This window comes from Vipera berus (assembly GCF_964194415.1).
Source record: "Vipera berus genome assembly, chromosome: 12".
NCBI lineage: Eukaryota > Metazoa > Chordata > Lepidosauria > Squamata > Viperidae > Vipera > Vipera berus.
In genome coordinates, this window is record NC_138215.1 from 17,705,514 (window position 1) to 17,728,270 (window position 22,757).

A 22,757-nucleotide genomic window follows, 5' to 3' on the forward strand; every position below is an offset into this window, starting at 1 on the left:
GCTAAATGAATGGTCATAAGTTGAGACGACCTGAAGCATGATTGCTGAAAAGGGGACTGATGGTTTTTTTTTTACCCTTTTGACAAGGAAACGCCCTTCAACTACAGTACTATTTCTAAATGTTAACTTGAATATTTAAAAATGCTTCCCGCAGAATAACTGAATAATAGAGTTGGAAGGGACCTTGGAGGTCTTCTAGTCCAGCCCCTTGCTCAGACAGGAAACCCTATACCATTTCAGACAAAGGGCTGTCTGATCTCCTCTTAAAAGCCTCCAGTGATGGACCACCCACAACTTCTGGAGGCCAGCTGTTGCACTGGTTAACTGTTCTCACTGTTAGGAAATTTCTCCTCAATTCCAGGTTGCTTCTCTCCTCGAGGAGTTTCCATCTGTTGCTTCTCGTCCTGCCTTCAGGGGCTTTGGAGAAGAGCTTCCTGCAATTGTTCTTCCTATGGTTTAGCCTCCAGTCCCCTAATCATCCTTCTTGCTCTTCTCTGCACTCTTTCTAGAGCTTCAACATCTTTTTTTTTTAATATCATGACGACCAAAGCTGAATGCAATCTTCTGAGTGGGGTCTTGCCAAGGCTTCCCTCTTCTTCCACCCCACAACGGAGAAATTTCAGAGGTTTCTCTACGTGGGTTTTCAAAGTCTCTTTGCTCTCCTCTGAAATGGCTTCCTTACACCGCCGCTGCAAGCAACTGAGCACATTTCGAGTTGTTACACAATCACATCTTACCGGAAAAATAAAAGAGGTTGCTCAGGAAATCCACTTTCGGGAATCAAGCGAGAAACGGTGGCTGTTCCTGCCCCTGGAAGGCAACTTCGTGGGCGAATGGAAAACAGCCAGTACACCTCCCCCCTGAGCTTAACCTGAATTCATTAATCGGGCGAACAGGATGATAATTACGTGTCCACCAAGCGTCGGTTAGGTGCTTGTTTTCACAGTGGTGCTCGGAAAATAATTTTATCCACCTGGATACCATCTATTAAACCTTCACACCTCTTGACAGCCAGCAAGGAGACAAAGCTGGACTTCAGCATCGGAGTTGGCTCCAAGCTCTTGGATTGGTCGAGGGGGTTAAGGAAGAGGAAGGCTCCATCCGCAAACCATCAACCTGTCGCTCCGAATGCTGGTGTGGGAGATCTACTGCATATCTTCTATGGGAGAAGGAGTCACACGCAATCTCATTTCTCCCTCCTGAAGGTGAAACGGGTAAGAGAGGAACTTTTACAAGGCAGCCAGGAACAGAAGGAAAACTAAGGAGGTCTTCTAGTCCAACCCCCTGCTCAGGCAGGAAACCCTCTACCCTTTCAGACAAATGGCTGTCCAGTCTCTTCTTAAAAACTTCCAGTGTTGGAGCATTCACCGCTTCTGGAGGCAAGGAGTTCCACTGGTTAATTGTTCTGTCAGTAAATTTCTCCTTAGTTCCAGGTTGCTTCTCTCCTCTATTAGTTTCCATCCGTTGCTTCTTGTCCTGCCTTCAGGTGCTTTGGAGAACAGCTTGACTCTCTCTTCTTTGGGGCAGCCCCTGAGATATTGGAAGACTGCTATCATGTCCCCCCTCATCCTTCTCTTCATTAGACTAGACATCCCCAATTCCAGCCACCGTTCCTTATATGTTTTAGCCTCCAGTCCCCAGATCATCTTTGCTGCTCTTCTCTGCCCTCTTTCTAAAGTCTAGAAAGTTGAGTTTTGTTTAATTTGAAGATCACTATCAACACATGGACAAAGCTAAGATAGAACATGCAACTGATCCAATAGTCACAAAACACCAAGCTGGGTTTCTTACAGTGTCCTCAGCCTACAGCTCTTCTAGGCTGGGCTGGCCCCACCAGAATTAAGCCACTCCGGTTGTTCTCCCCAGCGCTGGAAGCTGGTTTTTCAAGTCACCAAAAAGATTTCGCTGCCATTGAAGTTCAGAATCTGAATCTACATGAAAAAAAGGTCCCTGTGGGAGAAAGTTGGGCCTTTTCTCCATCCTGGTTTGTTTGGGGTTTTTTTTGTGCTCAGCAGCCCAGGCAGAAGAAAGAAAAATCAAGTGGTATGAAGCGTTCTCTTCCCGGTTATCAGTTCTCACCAATCCAGTGATTTGACTCTCACTCTGTTGTCCTGAAGGGACGCGGTGGCTCAGTGGGTTAGGACGCTGAGCTTGTCGATCAGAAGGTCGGCAGTTTGGCGGGTCGAATCCCGAGTGCCGCGTAACAGAGTAAGTGCCTGTTACTCGTCCCAGCTCCTGCCAACCTAGCAGTTCGAAAGCACGTAAAAATGCAAGTAGAAAAATAGGGACCGCTACGGTGGGAAGGTAACAGCATTCCGTGCGCCTTTGGCGTCTAGTCATGCCGGCCACATGACCACGGAGACGTCCTCGGACAAGCGCTGGCTCTTCGGCTATGAAACGGAGACGAGCACCGGCCCCTAGAGTCGGAAACGACTAGCACGCGTGTGCGGGGGAACCTTTACCTTTTTACCTTTTACTGTTGTCCTATTAGAAGCCAAGCTCATTGAATGTCCTTGATAAGAGATCTCACAGCGGTCAGGCTATTTCATAATCCTTTCACGGTCCTTCCTAAATCCACCCACGAAGCTTACCAAACTCCACTTTTATTATCTCCAGGCTATCCATCTGCCCTGTATCAAGTTCCCTAATCACAGAACACCCCGTGGAATTCGAACCGCGGTTACCAAGATTAGCCCGGAAAAAACCTACCTTACTTTCCTGTCTTCACCCTCGCTCCAGATTGCAGCAATGAAGTTATTCAAATATTTACCTTTGATTTTTAGCCTATTATGCACTACCCATCTCTCCATTAGCCTTTTCAGAAACCAGGCACTGTCCTAGCTCTGCTGCAAAGCCAGATTGCAGCTTCTAGAGAGGAGGGGAGGGGTGGGGGCAGGAAGAAACATCTGGCCCCACCACCGAATAGAGCAGGGGTGTCAAACTCAATTTCATTGAGGGCTGCATCAGCATTGCGGTTGCCCTCAAGGGGCCGGGTGGGTATGGCCAGGATGGGCGTGGCCTACTGGGTGGGCGTGGCTAGAGTGCCTATGGCCTACTGGGTGGGCATGGCCTACATCGTTCGCATCAAGGGTGCCTATGGGGGCCCGGGCAGGAGTGGGACAGATCTGAGGGTCTCTGGTGAAAGGAGGGTCTCTGGGCCAGAGCCAAGGTAGTGGGGGCTGTTCCCTCACTGTTTCCAGGATGGCTTCGCGGGCCACATGAAACCACTTCGCGGGCCAGATCCGGCCCCCAGGCCTTGTGTTTGACATGTCTGGAATAGAGGGAAGTGTAAAGGAAAGGTGATGTTTGCAAGCGATCCATCGTTGTTCAACTTACATTGTGGTTCCCTGGGATGCTTGTTCCTGGAATCTGAATTCTGCGGCATATTGAGGGACTATCCAAAGTCTAATGGCTCCTGGTGACCCAAACAATGAATGGTGGAGCACAGAAATGGATAAGTAGGGAGGGAAGAAGGGGAACAAGATTGCACCTCACCATCAATGCTTTGCCATACGTTCTCATCAAAGAACTGCCAGCCTAAACGTAGAGGAAGATTAAACCAAAGGATCAACAAAACACTGTGTTTTCCTTACATTTTATTGCTGAGGGTGAACTTCTGGTGTGGGAGAGGAAGTGTAGGAGATGACCAGGCTGAGCCCGAAGGAGGGATCAAACGCGTCATCAGTCTTGAGTCCCTTCATGCCCACAAGAGATCTAAGTCCCACTCACCTTGAATTCCACTGACTCTTATCTAGCATCAATTTGCTTTGACCATTAGTAGTTCAGATTCTCGTAGAGAGCTTAAGCTGGCAATCAACCCTTATATTCATTTGAATTGTCTGGATTTCCTGATTTCTCACACATGACAGGAAGGCAACACTTGCAGCAATGAACAATGGACATTTGTAGCACAGATGATGTTACCTAGTTGAGTAATGAAACATCTACAAGAACACAGCCAAACTCAGACAACACTAAGAACTCCACACTGACACCACCAATCTCCAGACTTTCTGAAGACATAGATATGGTGGTTCTGTCTTAAAATGATGCATGAAAAACTCACCGGTGAATTTTATCTCCTTTGCCTTCAACATTTCCTCCAAAGACTTGAACATCTGAGTTCAAGGCTATAAAATATCCACCACTGATAACTGATTTTTCTCCTCAGCTGCTCAGAAAAAGAACACAACTAGGAGATTTGGAGGGGAGAAGCAGAGATCCCATTTCATCTGAAGTCCAGCTGGAGAAGCAACAGAACCAGTGGAGGAATAGCCATTTCCAGTGGTGGCTTCAAGGGCAGAACCTGGACAGAAACCCAGAGTCCCCAGCCACAGAAGGACTAGGAGAGCCCCAGAATTGCAGGGTTGGCTTAACAGATCTTGAAGTAAGAGAAGACCAGACATTATAATACCTCCATGCAATTATCTGAATGGGTTCCCATTACATTATTAAATTCAATCCTAAATGAACTTAATATCCTTGTAAACCTTGGCTAATATGGTGCCCTCCAAAGAGTTTGGAACTACAACTCCCAGAATTCCAGAATTTCAGCTTAGCAAAAGTAAAGGAATACATTTCTATCAGCTTCTCTTGAGAGTAACCAGTGTAAATAGATTCAGGTAAACCCATCAGTGTTCAATATATTCTGCCTTAGAACGGACACCTGGTCATTCACACCCTTCCTTTTTGCTCTTCTCACCTACTTCATCTTTACTTACCTCTTCCCATTGATGAATGTACCGTATGAGCCTAGACAGTCTCAGGAGTCTCAAGAGGCTGAGGATTTTGGTAAAACGGACAATCCGCAGAGCTCGGGCTGTCTTATAGACCTCCGAATCGATGCGGGTCTCCACAATCAGGAAAATATAGTCTACTGGGATGGATGAGATAAAATCCACCACAAACCAGCTTTTGAGATACTTCATCTTAATCCTCTGGGGGTCAAGGATGATCTCCGTGTTGTCTTCCACCACAATCCCCGTGCGGAAATTGAGGACCAAGTCAATGAGGAAGAAGGTGTCTGAGACCACGTTGAAGACAATCCATGGGGTGGTGTTCTCATCCTTGAAGAAGGTGATGCCTACCGGGATGATGATCAGATTTCCAACCATGAGGAGCAACATGGTGAGGTCCCAATAGAATCTAAAGAGGAAGATAGAGATCTGGGTCAAACGGAAAGAAATGGTTGCATTGCTAATATCTCTGCACTGAAAGTCAGAAGACACTTTTGTTATATTTGTTTGATGTATATTTTTGTCATTTTTAACTTGTTTTGTCATTCCATTTCCTTTTTTCCCTTTATGTTGGTTTGTATTTTAATGTTTGATGATGAAATCTAATAATGAGATTCTTTTAATAAATGCATATAAGCTATATCTAAGCTATAGAGCAATATGGGTCAAAACAAACATTTCCTATTGAGTTATCGGGGCCTGCTAGATATTTTTTGTGTGTTCATCTACAAAGGATCTGTGTAGCTGCAAATGAAAGAATAATGCAGGACATTATTCAGAACATTTTGTCCCAATTTTTAACATTGCTTTTCCATTGTTTTGCTTGCTTACTTCCCCAGATAAAAACCCACAGACATTTACATCATTCCTTAATATTGAAAAAGGAGATTAAAATTGGAATATTTCTTCCAAATAAAAAGAAATTACAAACGGCGATTTAACTTTTAATGCAACAAAAAGGCTCCTTATTTTTTTTTTAGAAAAAGGACTTTTGTTTCTTAATTTGCTCCCAATTTATAATTATCTCTATATAAATCTTTGTTAGCAAGTATTTCTTCAATGTTTTACAACCAGTGAGAGCTCTACAGATTTATCTTCGGCCATGTCAAAAGGCAACACTCTGAAATGTTAATTAACAGTCACAAAAGCCACATTAATTCCAGGTAATCTGGAGTGTGCAGCTGGATGATTTTTATTATTATTATTATTATTATTATTATTATTATTATTATTATTATTATTATTATTATTATTATTATTATTATTATTATTATTATTATTATTATTATTTTGGTAGGGCTGAAATGGAGTCTCTGGGGAAGCTAAAAAGTCTTTCTTTCCCCCCGGAATCAACCTCTTCATGCACTTTTCTTTCATCATTTACTGAAGTTTCTTCTGCTTATTTTGGACTGAATTTTAATGCAACATCATAGAGCCAAATTTGGTTACAATCATACCAGTAACCAATTTAGTATGAGATTAATTCTCTCTCTTGCTCTTTTTCGCTCCTTCCTTCCTTCCTTCCTTCCTTCCTTCCTTCCTTCCTTCCTTCCTTCCTTCCTTCCTTCCCTCCCTCCCTCCTTCTTTCTATCTTTCCTTCTTTCCTTTCCCCTCTTTCTCCCTCCCTCCCTTCTTCCCTTTCTCTCTTCTCCATTTTCCTTCCTTCCTTCCTTCCTTCCTTCCCTCCCTCCTTCTTTCTATCTTTCCTTCTTTCCTTTCCCCTCTTTCTCCCTCCCTCCCTTCTTCCCTTTCTCTCTTCTCCATTTTCCTTCCTTCCTTCCTTCCTTCCTTCCTTCCTTCCTTCCTTCCTTCCTTCCTTCCTTCCTTCCTTCCCTGCTTGTATTCATGGTGGCGGTTTCTATCTTATGGTTCTCGCGGGGTCCTTTGTCCAGCCCAACTGGTCAAATTTTTTTAAAAAAAAAACAACCAGTCTTGAAAGCTACATGGGAAAAGTGATATTCTCTCTTTTCTTCTCATTAATAATCTCTCGACTTGTTAGAGCATGACCATATTCCCAGGAGCTTTGCCCAGAGACATTCTTACATAAATGTACAGTAAATAGTCCAGAAGGTTTGGGAAACCACATTTCTGACATCAAAGCAAGAGCTGGTGTGATGGGCTACAGTGCAGTGGCAGTTTTCCCAGCACCCGCCAAGGTGGGGGATGAGACAAGAGACGGCCCAGCCCAGACCTGGATAGGAGAAAGAGGAAGGAAAGGAACCACTCTGTAGAATCTCCAGAAATCTATCTTTTAGAGTGAGAATTTGTTGTTGTTGTTGTTAGTTGTGAAGTCTCATCTGACCCATTGCAACCCCATGGGCAACATGTGAGAATAACAAAGGTTTAGTCCAGCAAGAATCGGTCTGTTGTTTGTAAGCCAAGAACGGAGCTTTGGATTGTTTTTAGGCCATTCTTGGGCTACGCCTGACACACATTTCCCAATTCAGAGAGAAATACCATCCAGCAACTCAATTCTCAGGTTTAAATGCCAACAGGAAGCCAGTTTCCAAGGATCATTAAAGCCCTACCGACATTTTTCTCCTTAACTTCTTGTAGACGCTTTCTCTGACACCTTCCAAGTCACTTAGGCCCAATCATTCCCACCCAGCGTGGATGATGGTTGCTGCTGTCCATCCCCCAGAAATCAAGATGGGAGACCAGTGGGGGCCCTTCATAGCTACTCGTCCTCCACTCTTAAAGGAAACCCGGGAGCTGTAAGTGCACAAACATCCGAAGGACCACAGACGGTGGTCCCTTCACCGGAAGAGCATCGTCGTGTCCTGAAAGACGCACTCAACTCCCTTTCACTTTCGGCTCATCTGCTTTAATGCTCTAGGACAGATAGGAGCTGCATTAAATCCCTGGGCTCGGCTATCAATTAGTCATGGACCACATTTGGCAACATCGCCTTCAATTCTTTCCGAAGCCGTTCTCATCATAAAAGAGAAAGCCTCTTCAAAGAGATGGTCCTTTTGTATTCTTTTGGTTTTTGTGCCAAGAAAGAAAACAAAAAACCCACAGAGCAACTGCTAGGCTTCTTTCTAAGGAATTCCAGACCGGACTTGCGGGATTGTTTGTGGTTTTTTTTTCCACTTGACTAGATTTAATTCCATCCTCACAACTTTTAAGAACAACCTTCTTCATCTCCCCCCTGCACTTACTCAAACACTAAGGAAGGCCAAGAAAGTGTAGCTAGTTAGTTAGTTAGTCCTTAACTCTCTCCATGCACGGTATATTTCATTAACACTTTGTCTTTGATGATAGATCTCCTCTGTACAGAAAAGCACCTGATTTTTCTAGAACTAAGAAGAAACCTCTTGACAGTTAGCACAATTAATCGGTGGAACTACTTGCCTCCAGAAGTTGTGGATGCTCCAACATCAGAGATTTTAAAGAAGAGATTGGATCTGAAATGGGATAGGGTCTCCTGCCTGAGCAGGGGGTTGGACTAGAAGACCTCCAAGGTCCCTTCCAACTCTGTAATTCTGTTATCCTTCCTTCCTTCCTTCCTTCCTTCCTTCCTTCCTTCCTTCCTTCCTTCCCTCCCTCCCTCCTTTCTTCCTTCCTTCCCTCCTCCCTCCCTCCCTCCCTCCCTCCCTCCCAGATTGGACAGCCATTCATCCAAAATGGCATAGGGTCTCCTTCCTGAGCAGGGGGTTAGACTAGAAGACCTCCAAGGTCCCTTCCAACTCTGTGATTCTGTTATTCTGTTAATGCCAGCCTTCTCATATAACCTGATGAGTTAATTCTATTTTATTGTAGGTCTACATTAAGGGAATCTTAATTTTATTGTTAAGTCTGAACATTGTTAAGTCTGAACACCTTTCCCCCCCCCCATCTCCTATACAGCTTGAGAAGCTAGGGAGGGTCCCTCCTCCATCTCTTTCTCCACCCTTTATGCAAGCTGTCTCTTCTCTGACCATCCCCTAGACAGCATCTAATCTCCTGCATCTCCCAAATTCATTCCCACCTGCCACGACATCTAAAACATACACATCTGGATAATTATGGATCACCTCTTCAGCTGCTTTAATATAATTCTGCTCAAAAACTAGATCCCGTGCTTAGTTCCAGTGAAGGGGCCGGCTGGGAGGAGAGGCCCAAGTCAGCAAAAAAGAGTGACGCACGCTACAGATTTTGCAGTCCGCTGGAAATTTTTGCAACCGTAGGAAGGTTTTAACCGAAATAAAGCCTTGCAAACATTTCACAAAATTCATCCTGGATTGCTTTCTTCAGCATTTGATGATACTGTAATCCTTTCATGGAAGCACGCCTAGTATATCTTCCTCCATTGCAAGGAACCACGGACAATGTCAACCAGAGCCTGTCACGTCAAGCCATCATTTCCGTAAAGCCAACCACAGCTGGAGTTTGAGGATTATCAGATCAACGAGCCGTTGCACTTTCTTGCGTTCCTAACCTCAGGTCTTCTGAAAATGCTGACCGTAGGACACATGTAGTCCTCAGCTTACGACCAGAATTGGGCCCAAAATTTACGTTCTTAAGTGAGACATTTGTTCAGTGAGTTTCCCCCCATCTTCCAACCTTTCTTCCCACGGTTGCTTAAGCGAATCACTGCTGCAGTGGTTACATTAGTGGCCCGGTTGTTCAGTGAATCTGGCTTTCTCCATTGACACTGCTTGTCATGAGGTCACAGAACAAAGGGGATCGGATGACAACACACACACACACACCTGGGACAATGCAACCATCATAAATATGAATCAGTTGCCAAGCGACCGAATTTTGATCAGGTGACCACGAGGATGCCACAACGGTCGTAAGTGTGAGCCACATTTTTTTTCCAGTGCCGTTGTAACTTTGAACAGTCAGTAAACGAGTTGTAATTCAAGGACTACCTGTGTAACCACAGAATCTTAAAAGCCTGTTCAGGTTTATTTCTGGCTCATCTTACTCTTTAATAAAATCAAGGTGGGTTATTTTGAGTTCCCATTTCATGCTCCTGTAATTCAAGAGAGGTTGCTCTTCACGTCCTACCTTCACGTCTTTTCCATACCAAGCTGCTCTTTCTTTCTTTTCCCCCAAAATTACCTTTTAGGAACACTTTTCCCCAGAGGTCCAATTCCCCAACACCACACAACTTGCTGATTTTGCTAAAAAAAAACAAAAACCAACCAGCGCTGTTCTGCCAAGCTTTTCAAAATTAAGTGGCATTCGAAATGCTTCCTATTGGATTTTGGTGCCTTGCTTTAATATTAGTATTGGAGAAGTACAGTCATTTTTAATTAGTAGAGTTTGAATTTTTTAGGAGGTTGAGACCTTTTCATTGCATGCTTTATGCACTAGAGGTTCGGGGCTGGCGGAATGCACCTTTAGGGAATAAATAAAGGAATAAATCAATTTCCCCCCCCCCCTTTTCCCCCTTCTTAATCTGTGTTGCTTCCTATTCTGCAATCACATTGCATGTCACATTTGCAGCAGAGATGGGAGTTTGACGAAAAGCAGCTGTGCATCTTTGATTCCTATCACAAAGACTTCCAAGTTCTGGACAACGGTGAGGGCTCCCCTTCTAAATGACACAATTAAACCCACCGCAATGCAAAACAAACACTTGGAAACAACAACAACTGCATGAGCAAAGCGGGAGCTTGACGCTGAGACATGTGTAGGCGGTATTGTATCTTGGCAATTGTTGCCCAAATATTGAGTAATGCATGTGGGACTGGTTTGCTGAACTATTCCTGGAGAAGTCTGGAGAAGCTGTCTCCAGATTCGTTCAAGATTGCCAAGTTGGGTTAGTTTAGCGGCCATTATTTGTGGTGTTAGTCAACCTAGCAACACATTTTCTTTCATGGATCATCTTTTTTTGAAGCATCCTACATAGCATCAAGGGATGCGGTGGCTCAGTGGGTTAGGACACTGAGCTTGTCAATCAAAAGGTCAGCAGTTTGGCAGGTCGAATCCCGAGTGCCGCATAACAGAGTGAGCGCCTGTTACTCGTCCCAGCTTCTGCCAACCTAGCAGTTCGAAAGCACGTAAAAATGCAAGTAGAAAAATAGGGACCACTGCGGTGGGAAGGTAACAGCGTTCCGTGTGCCTTTGGCATCTAGTCATGCCGGCCACATGACCACGGAGACGTCCTCAGACAAGCGCTGGCTCTTCGGCTTTGAAATGGAGATGAGCACCGGCCCCTAGAGTCGGAAACAACTAGCACGCATGTGCGGGGGAACCTTTACCTTTACCTTTAGATAGCATCAGGCCAATATGCTTCATCCCAGTTTCTTCGATCTCAATCTCGCAAACTTCTCAAAGCTTTTCTGAGGGACAGATGGAAAACGTGATTGAAGGGCAGAAGGACAACTTGCAAAATGAAGAAGTCTTCGGGAGGAAGAATCACTATGATCTCTGGCTGAAGTAGAGAAGCTTTCACAACTAACACCACAGGGCGTCTTACAGAAAGTCGACCAGCATGGAATGGAGGTGCCAAATACGACACCGTTGGATTCTATTTTATTAAGACTTTAAAAATGACTCCCACCGTCAATGTTGGAGATAAAGGACCACAGGTTCAAATTTAGTTAAACGTGAGGAAGTAGACCAAATCAATGGCGAGATGAGGTGAACATCAACGCATTTGAGAATCCACCTTTCTTTGAAGCTGGAAGTTTTCCTCTGCCAACATCCTAAACCAGGGTCCCCAACCCCCGGTCTTTGGACCAGTACCAGCCTGCGGCATGCCAGCAACCGGTCTGCACAAACAAGCAAAGGCCCATCTGTGGGATGCAGGCAGCACACAAAACCATGCACACTCCGGTCCACAGAAAAACCTCTCTCCACAGAACCAGTCCCCGGTGCCCAAAAGGTTGGGGACCTCTGGGCTAAACCTTTTTAAGCTAGCTAGCAGGGGGTTTTCCTTGTGGCCTTCATGTTTCCAGAGACACATCAACGGAAAGCCCAAAATAAGACTGAGGCAAGATGTCAAGGTAGCTATAATTCACAACTGGGGATTGGATTAACAGGCAGATTTACATGAGTTTGCTTAGGAAAACATAGGGCTGGATTCACTGAGGCTTACTCTCCAGTAAGTCAGTAAAGAATGACTGCCTTTGCAATCTTTTAAGGAGAAAACAAATAAAACTTTGATCTTTCTGGATAACCACGATCGGGATGCTTCCCCAACCTTCTGCCCTTGGCTTGTATCTTTGATAAGCCAGCTTTTCCATGGCAGCTTGTTCCCAGCCAGGTTTCCATGCCCCACCTTGTTTAATGGGATTCCTCACAGCAGATTCGCTCACAAAGGCAACGTGCGGCCGCCGACAGAAACATTTCGACGTGAAATGCAACAGCTGCCAGTTCTGTAGGTTGTACTGCCACCCGGCTGGCACCAGATTGACAGGCAAATCTGTATTTTCCACTGGCCAAATTAGGAAGAAATAGGACAGTTTCAGCCAAAGGAAGAGATTGATGGGGGACAAATCGAAAAGCAGAGATTAGGAACCCACAGTTTGAATTCCTACCAAGAGAGATGCTAGCATTTCCTTTACCCATTCGTGGCTTTTCTTTGCCTTGGGGCCAATGTGCATTTAAATCACATTTTAAAGCGTGCTGAGGTTGGTAGGAAAAGAACAGAAAAGGAGGGAATTTAGCTTTAGATCGAAGGCAGAAGTTAACTCTACATTCTTCTCGGAAGCTTTTACTACTGCTTCTCCTTGGCTTCTCTCAACCCACAGAAGGCCGCTTGTGTTGCACGATTGGGAAGGCCTCATCTGGGCAAACAGAAGCCACAGAAGGACAGCTAGGCCAAGCCAGAAGGAAACACATGGCTACGTTTGTGAAAGCTGGCACGGGGAAAAATATGTCTCCTCATTAACATCAGGGCACATGGTGGGTTCCTCCGCAGTCAACAAACATCCTTTGTTTAGCCATTCGGAAGCCAAAGAAAGGCAGAAACAAAAGCCAGTAAGATCTGGAAGTTCTTCTCCAGCTTGGAGGTTTTAGAGAATAAGGAAGATGACCTCGCTGTTGACTGGACAAAGAGTGTCTCAAGTCCAGAATGTCCAGAGAGCACGTTGAGAAGCATCTCAGGCAGATAACTTCCTAATTCAATCATCGAGAAGGAAACCCAAAAATTATTTTTGCAAGAGACAACTGGACTTTTTGGGGGGGTTTTGCCTTGAAGATGTTTTACTCCTCATCCAAGAAGGTTCTTCAATTCTGACTGAATAGTGGGAAATGGATTCCATTCCCCAGTCAAAATCAATCCTTCCTTCCTTCCCTCTTTCCCTCCCTCCCTCCCTCCTTCCTTCATTCCTCTCCCTCTCCTTCCCCTCCCTCCCCTCTTTTCTTCGTTCCTTCCTTCCCTTCTCTCTATCTCCCTCCATCTTCCATCTTTCCTTCCTCCCTCCCTTCCCTTCTTTCTCCCTCCCTCCCTCCCTCCCTTCCTTCCTTCCTTCCTTCCCTCTTTCCCTCCCTCCCTCCCTCCTTCCTTCATTCCTCTCCCTCCTTCCCCTCCCTCCCCTCTTTTCTTCGTTCCTTCCTTCCCTTCTCTCTATCTCCCTCCATCTTCCGCTTTCCTTCCTCCCTCCCTTCCCTTCTTTCTCCCTCCCTCCCTTCCTCCCTTCCTTCCTTCCTTCCTTCCTTCCTTCCTTCCTTCCTTCCTTCCTTCCTTCCTTCCCCTCTCTCTGTCTCCCTCCATCTTCCATCTTTCCTTCCTTCCCTTGCTAAAGTCTCTACATCCCTCAATTTAAGAAAATAAAAATTGTGGGCAATCCCAACGACATGAGCTATTAAATTATTTGAAGTCAAATATCGGGGGCTGCCAAGTGCAATCCCAACCGCCAGCCAGGTCAGGGCGGCAAGGAGAGAAGTCACCTTGCTAGGGAACTGGGAGTGCTAAGAAATCAGGGCTGTTAGGAGGGAGACAACAAGTCTTGAGAATGTGGCTTTATCAGCTGGCGGAAGATAAAGCTTTCCCCATTTAGAGGATCTGGGAAGCATTCCGGGACCACCTCGGCAGAGGCTATCAGGACGTGTGAGTGTATTGACCAAATATGCAGAGTGTGAAAATTTAAAGAGCAGATATGAGGTCTGAAGAACAGCCCCGTCTAAGCTCTGCCTACCAGCAGGGTCTCCGAGGGTGGGGGAGGGCTTTGTGACTCCCATTGTGCCCAGACAAACATAGTTATGGAAGAGAGCTGGAATCTGGCCCGGCGTGGCTTCGGTTCCCAACATAGATGGTGGGCCCCCAATTGCATATTTAAGCCTGCTGTCTGGAGATCAGGGCCTCTACAGTAGGAAGCAGGGAATTTCTTTCACCTTGGGGTCCACACTGCGACTTGGGCTGAACTGTGAGCAGCCTTCCAATATCTCAGGGTCTGCCCCAAAGAAGAGGGAGTCAAGCTATTCTCCAAAGCGCCTGAAGGCAGGACAAGAAGCAACGGAGGGAAAGTAACCCAAGAGAGAAGCCACCTAGAACTAAGGAGAAATTTCCTGACAGTGAGAACAATTCACCAGTGGAACGACTTGCTTCCAGAAGCTGTGAATGCTCCAACACTGGATGTTTTTTAAAGAGGAGACTGGGCAACAACTTATCTGAAATGGTATAGAGTTTCCTGCCTGAGCAGGGGGTTGAACTAGATGACCTCCAAGGTCCCTTCCAACTCTGTTGTTCTGTTATCCTATGGTTCCACTCTCCATAACATCTAGGCTTCGATTTTCATTTTGGAGGGCCTGGGTGGGTTTAAGGACTCAATATAATCTAGGTTCCTATTTTCTCCACCTGTCCATTAGAAACCAAGAAAAGCTATCCTAGATTTTAAAGGGGTGCAGCGAAGGCCTTCAGCTCCTGAGAAGCTTAAGTTCTTCCTTTTTATTCAAACGCTCGCCAGCCCTTCAACCCTGACAATACCTAGCTGACTTTAGCTGATCTCCAAAATCTAAGCAAGGTCTGACCTGGTTAGTACTTAGATGGGAGACTGCCAGAAAAATTCCAAACTTGAAAAACACTCTGGGAAAAGTTAGCCGCAAAACATCTCCTTGCTGCTGCCAAGAAAACCACATCAAAGTGTCCCTGAAGTCATCCAGAATCAAATCCCTCAAAGATGTTAACACCGTCAATCAGTGCAACATATTGTCTACTCAAACTTCCTTCCTTCCCTCCCCTTCCTTCCTTCCTTCCTTCCTTCCCTACCCTCTCTACATCCCTCCACTCTCTTCTCCACCTCCTTCCTTCCTTCCTTCCTTCCTTCCTTCCTTCCTTCCTTCCTTCCCTCCTTCCTTCCTTCCCTCCCTCTCTCCCTCCCTCCTTTCTTCCCCTTCCTTCCTTCCCTTCCCTCCTTCCTTCCCTCCGTCCCTCCTTTCTTTTCCTTCCTTCCTTCCTTCCTTCCTTCCTTCCTTCCTTCCTTCCTTCCTTCCTTCCTTCCTTCCTTCCTTCCTCCCTCCCTCCCTCCCTCCCTCCCTCCCTTCCTTCCTTCCTTCCTTCCTCCCTCCCTCCCTTCCCTCCCCTCCCTCCCTCCCTCCCTCCCTTCCTTCCTTCCTTCCTTCCTTGCATGGATAAGGAGGCCCTTGAAGTCAGAGTCTCCCACTTTCTAGCCCGCTGCCTTCCCCGTCTCCACCTGCTGTGACATTTTGAACACGACTCTTTCCCCAAAGGAAAGCGGATGATCCGATGCAACTTGGCTGTGTGAGAGAGAAGGCATGCCCAAGAGCTGTATCCCAAATGCGAAAAACAGAGAGATTAATTTCAATTCAATTTAAACTAGATAAATGATATATACTTTCCAAAATTCTCCACGGGGACACTCAGTTAATGAAAGCAACTCTAACTGCCGATTTAAAGCGTCAACTTGGGAGTCTCCTAAAAATAATAAGAAGAATAACAATAATCTACCCAGAAACGTTGCATACACTCCATTCTGGATCACATGAGCCAACAGAAGGGAGGGGGCTGGGATGGAGCGGCCACTCGTATTCCAAGCTCACGGGTCCCCTCAATCCTAGAGATACAGGGGGTGGAGGGGTGGAGGACATCTGACCCACTTTCAGATCTGAACTTTCATCTCTGTCTTCTTCTACAGTACCAATTTTAGTCTCATCCCATTCAGCTTCCAGAATTGATCGCGCTGATGGAGAGACACCGATTGTTGAGGGATCCTGATCTTCAGGACTTCCAACAGTTCTTCATCATTGCTGTCGCTGGGTCCCTCCACATGCTACAGGTTGTCCTCTTCTTCTCTCCTCCCCCCCCCACGGTCCACAACCTTAGAGTCTTCTCCAGAGAGGTAGAACTAGAAGGAGACAAGGTCGACCTGCTTTGCCCCACAGACACCCTTCCAGTGTTGTAGGTAGAGAGCTGGGTGAATCTAGGGTAACCCCAAATGGAGAGTCTAGGAGGCATCTTTTCCAGCTAACCCATTTTATTAAAACACATAAGCTTCCTTGAGCTTTTAATACAACTTCTGAGTTGAAAAATGTGCTAGTAGACTTCCGATTATGGGCTGTCCTTCCAGGGGGTCACAGAGATTACTCCTAGGGCATAGCTATGGGTCCTATTAGTATTGGGCACTCTGGGTTGCTTCCAATACGTCTCAAGTTGGGGTTACATCTTTGATCCTTTTGGTCCGTCAAAACGGAGGAGGAAAGCTTTGCAATATTAAGATGTTCTGTCATTCTCAGTAACTAACTAGACATTTCCAGGAGGACTTCAAAGGCTCCCTGTTAGGCAACTAGCAACATTCAGAGACCTGCTGAATATGCATGATCTTTTTTGCTCTGGGGCTGCTAACAACTGATGGTGATTAATATCCCTTATGAATGTGACCTATTTGCCTTTTAAATTCTCACCAAATGACTGTGGGAAGTAAGTAAAGGACGGAGGGAGGGAAGAAAGAAGGAAGGAAGGAAGAAAGGAAAGATAGAAGGAAGGGAGGGAGGGAAGGAGGGAGGGAGGGAGGAAGGATGGCAGGGGAGGAAGGGAGGGAGGGAGGAAAGAAGGAAGGAAGGAAAAATAGAAGGAAGGAAGGGAGGGAAGGAGGGAGGGAGGGAGGATGGCAGGGGAGGGAGGGAGGGAGGGAGGAAAGAAGGAAGAAAGGAAAGGAAAGGAAAGGAAAAGAAAGGAAAGGAGAGGAGAGAGGAAGGAGGGGGAAGGAAGGAAAGAAAGGAAAGGAAAGGAAAAGAAAGGAAAGGAGGGAGGAAGGATGGGAGGGGAGGGGAGGGGAGGAAGGGAGGAAGGAAAGGAGGAAGGAAGGAAGGAAGGAAGGAAGGAAGGAAGGAAGGAAGATGGAAGGAAGGAAGGAGATGAAAGATGGAAGGAAGAAGAGGCATTTTATTCACTTCTGACAGAGCAACCCAGAAAAGCAGCCCAGGTTCATAGCTGACCACTCCACAGTCCAGCTTCAGAATTTTTCCCACGGTAGTGGTCACACCCTGACCCAGAACAAGGCAATGAGAAAACTTTCAAGTTTCGTTTTACTACTGTTTGGGACAGGTTGCACCCAGGAAGTGAGACAAGGAAGGCTGCGGAACAAAGGGGATTGTCTCTTCCTACACAACTCACGCCGGTTGTGGAGACGGTTGGTGGGAAAAAGAATATTAAATGGCCTTTGCAGATAAGGGGAGTTGTCCAATTTGATGGGCATTACAGATTAAGGCATTTATAATCACTCCTGGAAGAACAGGAGAGCAAGCCACATCATCCTCATGAATTTCCCAGGTGGAAAAGACAATCCTCCTCCGTGACTAGCTTCCCCGGGACAAATATTTTAAGGTACACTGCTGCAGAAGATGGAGGCTTTGCTTAACTACAGTCATGTGCCTACTAATACAGGCGTCTTCCATCGTTTTCGTCATCCTTCCAAAAACCCACGGCAACTTTGAGCCCCTCCCAGTCCAGAGGAGAGCAGAAACTCCTCAATTCTTTCTGCCTGACCTAACCGATTCCATCGTTCCCACATTTCTGACACACACTTATGACTGTTATGGAGGGGCTGGGGGTGGGGGGCAGAATGCCCATTGCTAAGCAAGGTGCCCGCTTTTATGACCTTTTCGCCACGGTTGTTATACGAATCACTGCAGCTGTTAAGCAAATGACCCAAGGGCAGTTGTAAGTCAAAGATGACCTGTCTGAAATGGGCAATCCTGGTTGAAAGCAAGCGAGCAGCAAAGCTGAAGGAATCCATCAAATACTTTCCCTAATACGTGCTTCGCTTCGTTTCTTAAACCTGAAAAGCATCTCCCCCTCCTCCAGCCGATATATTAAAAGCCCCAGACGCCCGCCTCTTTAATTTCTACAAAGTTGTGGCATAAGCCGATTGTAATTAAAATCAACACCACAGGGCTCTTGATTGCACGCTAAACCATCTCTTAAGGCCTGGAAAGTTGGACTGCACAGCAAAGATTGCTTTGCAACCAATTAATTCTACTTTTTTTTTAACCTAACCCCTCCTAGGTGTCCTGGGGTTCAAACAATGAATGGGGGGGGGGAAGGAGAGGGGGAAAAACCACACCAAAGTTAATTTTGCCCACTACTTTCCCTTTAACTTCTCATCTCGTAGAATTCTGACAGTCTGTTGAGCAAAAAAAAACCTGCCTTAAATACAGATAGCCCTTGGCTTACAACAAGAACTGGGGGGCAGTGTTTCCATTGTTAAGAAAGGCAGTTACGTGGATCTTGACCTCTTTGTCACAGTTGTGAGGTGAGCTGTGTGGTAGTCAAGCAAATCCAGCAGGAGAGCTGAATTTTTATACTTGAAGGAACCAAATATATTGGGCAAGTGGAAGGAAGGAAGATTCACTAGGTCTTATTGGATGTGTGGATGTCAACTCCCAGAGTTCCCCAGCCACCGCGGGGCATTTCCCTCCCAGGAATTCTGGGAGTTGAAGTCCACGCGTCTCAAAGTTGCCAAGATTGAGAAACATTGATGGATAAAGGTAAAGGTAAAGGTTCCCCCGCACATGCGTGCTAGTCGTTTCCGACTCTAGGGGCCGGTGCTCATCTCCGTTTCAAAGCCGAAGAGCCAGCGCTTGTCCGAGGACGTCTCCGTGGTCATGTGGCCGGCATGACTAGACGCCAAAGGCACACGGAACGCTGTTACCTTCCCACCGTAGTGGTCCCTATTTTTCTACTTGCGTTTTTACGTGCTTTCAAACTGCTAGGTTGGCAGAAGCTGGGATGAGTAACAGGCGCTCACTCTGTTACGCAGCACTTGGGATTCGACCCACCAAACTGCCGACCTTCTGATTGACAAGCTCAGTGTCCTGCCTTGCATAAAAGAATCGCACCCCACCGTTGTCGCCATCCCTCTGGTTTATCCCTCTGGCTGTCTTTCTTCTCCTCCCCAAGGCCTTTTTCCTTGTCCCCCAACCACCCACTTTTCACTAGAGGAACCCAGAGGCGACCCTCCTGCACCGAATTCAGTTTTCCACTGGGATTAAAGGATTCCTTTTGATGGGAGAACCCAACTCAAGTCCTTTCCCCCATCTCCCTTGTGGGGATCACTCCCTCTCATGGCCCAACCCACCTTGTGGGATTTTTAGGAAGATAATGTTCACCCCAGACTCACTCAGCTCCCCCCTTCCGAGTTATGGGTGGAATATATATCCCACCTAATCGAGCCATGTTAAGTCTCCGGTGGCCCAAACTCCAGAATCAGGGGGATCCCCCCCTTTCCCGGCGAATCACTTTAACGAAAAGGGGGTACCCTTTCAGGAGCTTTTCGTAGGAAAAAGGGCCCTCGGATTCCTGATTTCTGGCACGGATCCCCAGGGCCCGCCAGACAGAGAGACAGGCTCGCAGGAAGGCCGTCAAGAAAGCGGGAGACCACGGAAAGCGCCGGCAGCTCCAGACGCGCCGTTTCCCGCCGGCAGCTCCAATCTGGATTGACGCCGCCTCGGGTACCTGAAATCGCTGTAAGGGTGGATGATCCAGAAGCCGGCCGTCTTGACTCTCTCCTGCTCCCGCTCCACCGCCTTCTGGCTGCCGAACATCCGCAGGGAGAATTTGTTCACGCCGGGCTGCAGCAGAGCGCCGAACTGCCGCTGCATGAAGCCGGCTTGGTCCAGCCGCTGCTCGTCGTCCGGGCTGATCTGGTCGCCCGACGCCCCGACGCCCTCCAGCTTGACGAAGGCCGCGGCCGCCGCCGGCTCCTGGCGGGGGGCGTCGGCCGCCGGGGGCGAGGAAGAGGAGGCGGCGGCGTCGGCGGCGTCCGGGCCGTCTGCGAGGCCCCAGGGGCTCCGCTCGTCGCCCGGGGAGGCGGCCTCGCCTTCGTGGCCGATCAGCCGGCGACCCTCGCCCGAGTCGTGCGGGTGGCGGCCGGCCAGCGAGGAGCGGCTGCCCTTCAGACGCCGACAGTCGCCGTTGGTGCTACTTTTGGGGCCCGGCCGGCCGGCCCCGCCGCCCCCCGCCGCCTCTCCCCCGTCCGCAAGGCCGCCTTCGGAGGCTCTGGAGCCCGGCCCGGGCTTCGACGGCTCCGCGGGAGCTCCTGCCGGGGCGCCGGGGACGGCCGAGGGCGAGAGCGGTTGCAGGCGGATGCTCTTGCGCCGCGCGTCCTTGCAGCCGCCGCCGCCCCCTCCTGCCAGGTCGCCCCCCGCGTCCTCCTCCTCCTCCTCGTCCACCAGCGAGGCTTTGGGCGCGATCTGCGGCGGGAGGCTGTAGAGCCGCTTGCGCATCGACGGCGGCAGCCGGTCCATGGCCGGATCCCGAAGGGCGAGCGCGGAAGGGTCGGGCGAGCCCCCGGCGGCGGCAGCCGCGGCTTGGAGGGCGGCGAGCACGCGGAGGGGAGCCCCGGCTGCGCCCTCTTCCTCCTCCTCTTCCTCTTCCTCCTGCTTCTCCCCGCCGGCGGGCCGCCCCCCCCCTGGCGCCAGGCTCAGGGGGCGGCCGCCAGCTGCCCGGACGCCGCGCCGGTCATCTCCTTGCTGGCTGGGGGTGGTGGTCTAGTTCGAGGGGGGGGGCCCAGCGGAGCCCTGCAGAGAAGCCGCCCCTTCCTCTCCCGGCGAGGTGCGAGGCGGGGACGCCCCCCCCCGCCCGGCTAGCAGTGGTGGGGCTGGGCCGCCGCCGAGGCCGCCGGACGGGCCCACCGGAGCAGCGGGCCGAGCGGCTTCAGGAGGCGAAGGAGCCGGGGGCACCGCCGGAACATCTGGGCCGGGAGGCTCCCCGAGGGCCAGCCGGGAGCCGCGCCTGCTTCTTCCCGAAAGGCGACATCGTCGCAACGAAGCGGCTCGGGATGAGGGCGAGAAGCGGGCAAACCCCCCACCCGCCCCCCGGCGGCGGCTCTGCTCCGAAGCGGCGGCGAAGCTTCTGGGAAGCCGGCGGTCACCGGGACTTGCGCGCCCCGGCTGGGGTTACATCACTGCTGCTGTTTGCTCCCATCTCTCCGGCTTCAGGCAGCAACTCCGGAGCCTGGGAATCTTCAGGAAGGCGGCGGATCCGATTGGCTGGCCACTGGAGTCCCCGCGTCCAATCGGCTGGGTCTACCTGAGCCGGCGCCCGGCTTCTTAAAGGGGCGACACCTGGGGAGGGGGGCGCTCGGCCCCCGGGGAGGGCAGGGGGGAACCACCGAGGCGAGAGCGAGAGAGGAGAAAGGAGGGAGAGAGAGAGAGAGAGAAAGAGAATGAGGCAGAGAAAGAGAGGATGAAAGAGAGAGAGAATGAGACACACAAAGAGAGAGAGAGAAAGGAGAAAGGCAGGAGAGAGAGAGAGAGAATGAGGGAGAGAAAGAGAGTGAGAGAATGGGAGAGAGAGAATGAAAGAGACACAAAGAGAGAGAGAGAGAGAATGAGGAAGAGAAAGAGAGTGAGAGAATGGGAGAGAGAATGAAAGAGACACAAAGAGAGAGAGAGAAAGGCGGGAGAGAGAGAGAGAGAATGAGGGAGAGAAAGAGGGAGAGAATGGGAGAGAGAGAATGAAAGAAACACAAAGAGAGAGAGAGAAAGGCGGGAGAGAAAGAGAGAGGATGAGGGAGAGAGAGGATGAAAGAGAGAGAGAGAATGAAAGAGACACACAAAGAGAGAGAGAGAAAGGAGAAAGGCGGGAGAGAGAGAGAAAGAGAGAATGAAAGAGAATGGGAGAGAGAGAATGAAAGAGACACAAAGAGAGAGAGGGAGGGAGAGAGAGAGAGAGAGAGAGAGAGCGAAAGAGAAATGGCCAGAATCAAAAGACAAAAAGCTGGCCAAGCTTCACCCAACACTCCAAAGGTCTAGATTGTCCTTTAGGTGCCCATTTTAACCCAACCCTCTCTTTGCCTCTCCAGGCTTTAGAAAACACCCATTCCTGGTCGCAGGGGAAGGAAGGGGTCTCTGTTCAGCCCTCCCACAAAGGTTTCAGGGATCCCGGCCACCGTTGGAGGTTGTTTAAAAGAAATCCCTGGGCTGGCCTTCTTAAAAGAAAAACCTCAAACGGGTTGTGAGAGGTCCAGATCCCTCCCGCCTGGCCAAAGAAGCTGTTGTTTCCTTACAGCGTATATTTCCAGCAAGCTCTTTCCCAGTTTTTCTCCAGAACAATAACCCTGCGAGGTAGGTTGGGCTGAGAGAGATTGGCTCAAGGGCATTCAGCTCAATTCCTTCATTTACCTTCAAACCCGTCACGCCTGCAGGATAGTGACCAGAATGGATATAAAAATGGAAGTCTCTGCTGAGCAGTCCTTGCCACCGTCACTGGAGATTTTTAAAAAGAGGCTAGACAGTCGCTTGTCTGAGATGGTATAGGTTCTCCTGCTTCAGCAGGGGGCTGGACTAGAAGACCTCCAAGGTCCCTTCCAGCTTCTATTCTATTCTATTCTGTTCTGTTCTATCCTCAATAAAGATTTCTATTCTATTCTGTTCTGTTCTGTTCTGTTCTATTCTCAATAAAGATTTCTATTCTATTCTATTCTGTTCTGTTCTGTTCTGTTCTATTCTCAATAAGATTTCTATTCTATTCTATTCTGTTTTGTTCTGTTCTGTTCTATTCTCAATAAAGATTTCTGTTCTGTTCTGTTCTGTTCTATTCTATCCTGTTCTGTTCTGTTCTGTTCTGTTCTGTTCTATTCTCAATAAAGATTTCTATTCTATTCTATTCTATTCTATTCT

General features: G+C 48.3%; 1 protein-coding gene across 1 annotated transcript in view; it reads right to left on the reverse strand.

Moving 5' to 3' along the window:
- The window catches only part of HCN4 (hyperpolarization activated cyclic nucleotide gated potassium channel 4), a gene marked incomplete at both ends in the record, with an annotated part of 43,102 nt that extends 22,721 nt beyond the window's left edge, over positions 1–20,381 (reverse strand). The window contains 2 exons of the mRNA XM_081337051.1: positions 4,722–5,145; positions 19,591–20,381. Coding sequence (XP_081193177.1) covers positions 4,722–5,145; positions 19,591–20,381 — 1,215 coding nt within the window. The remainder of the gene's footprint in view (positions 1–4,721; positions 5,146–19,590) is intronic.
- Positions 20,382–22,757: the final 2,376 nt, after the last annotated feature.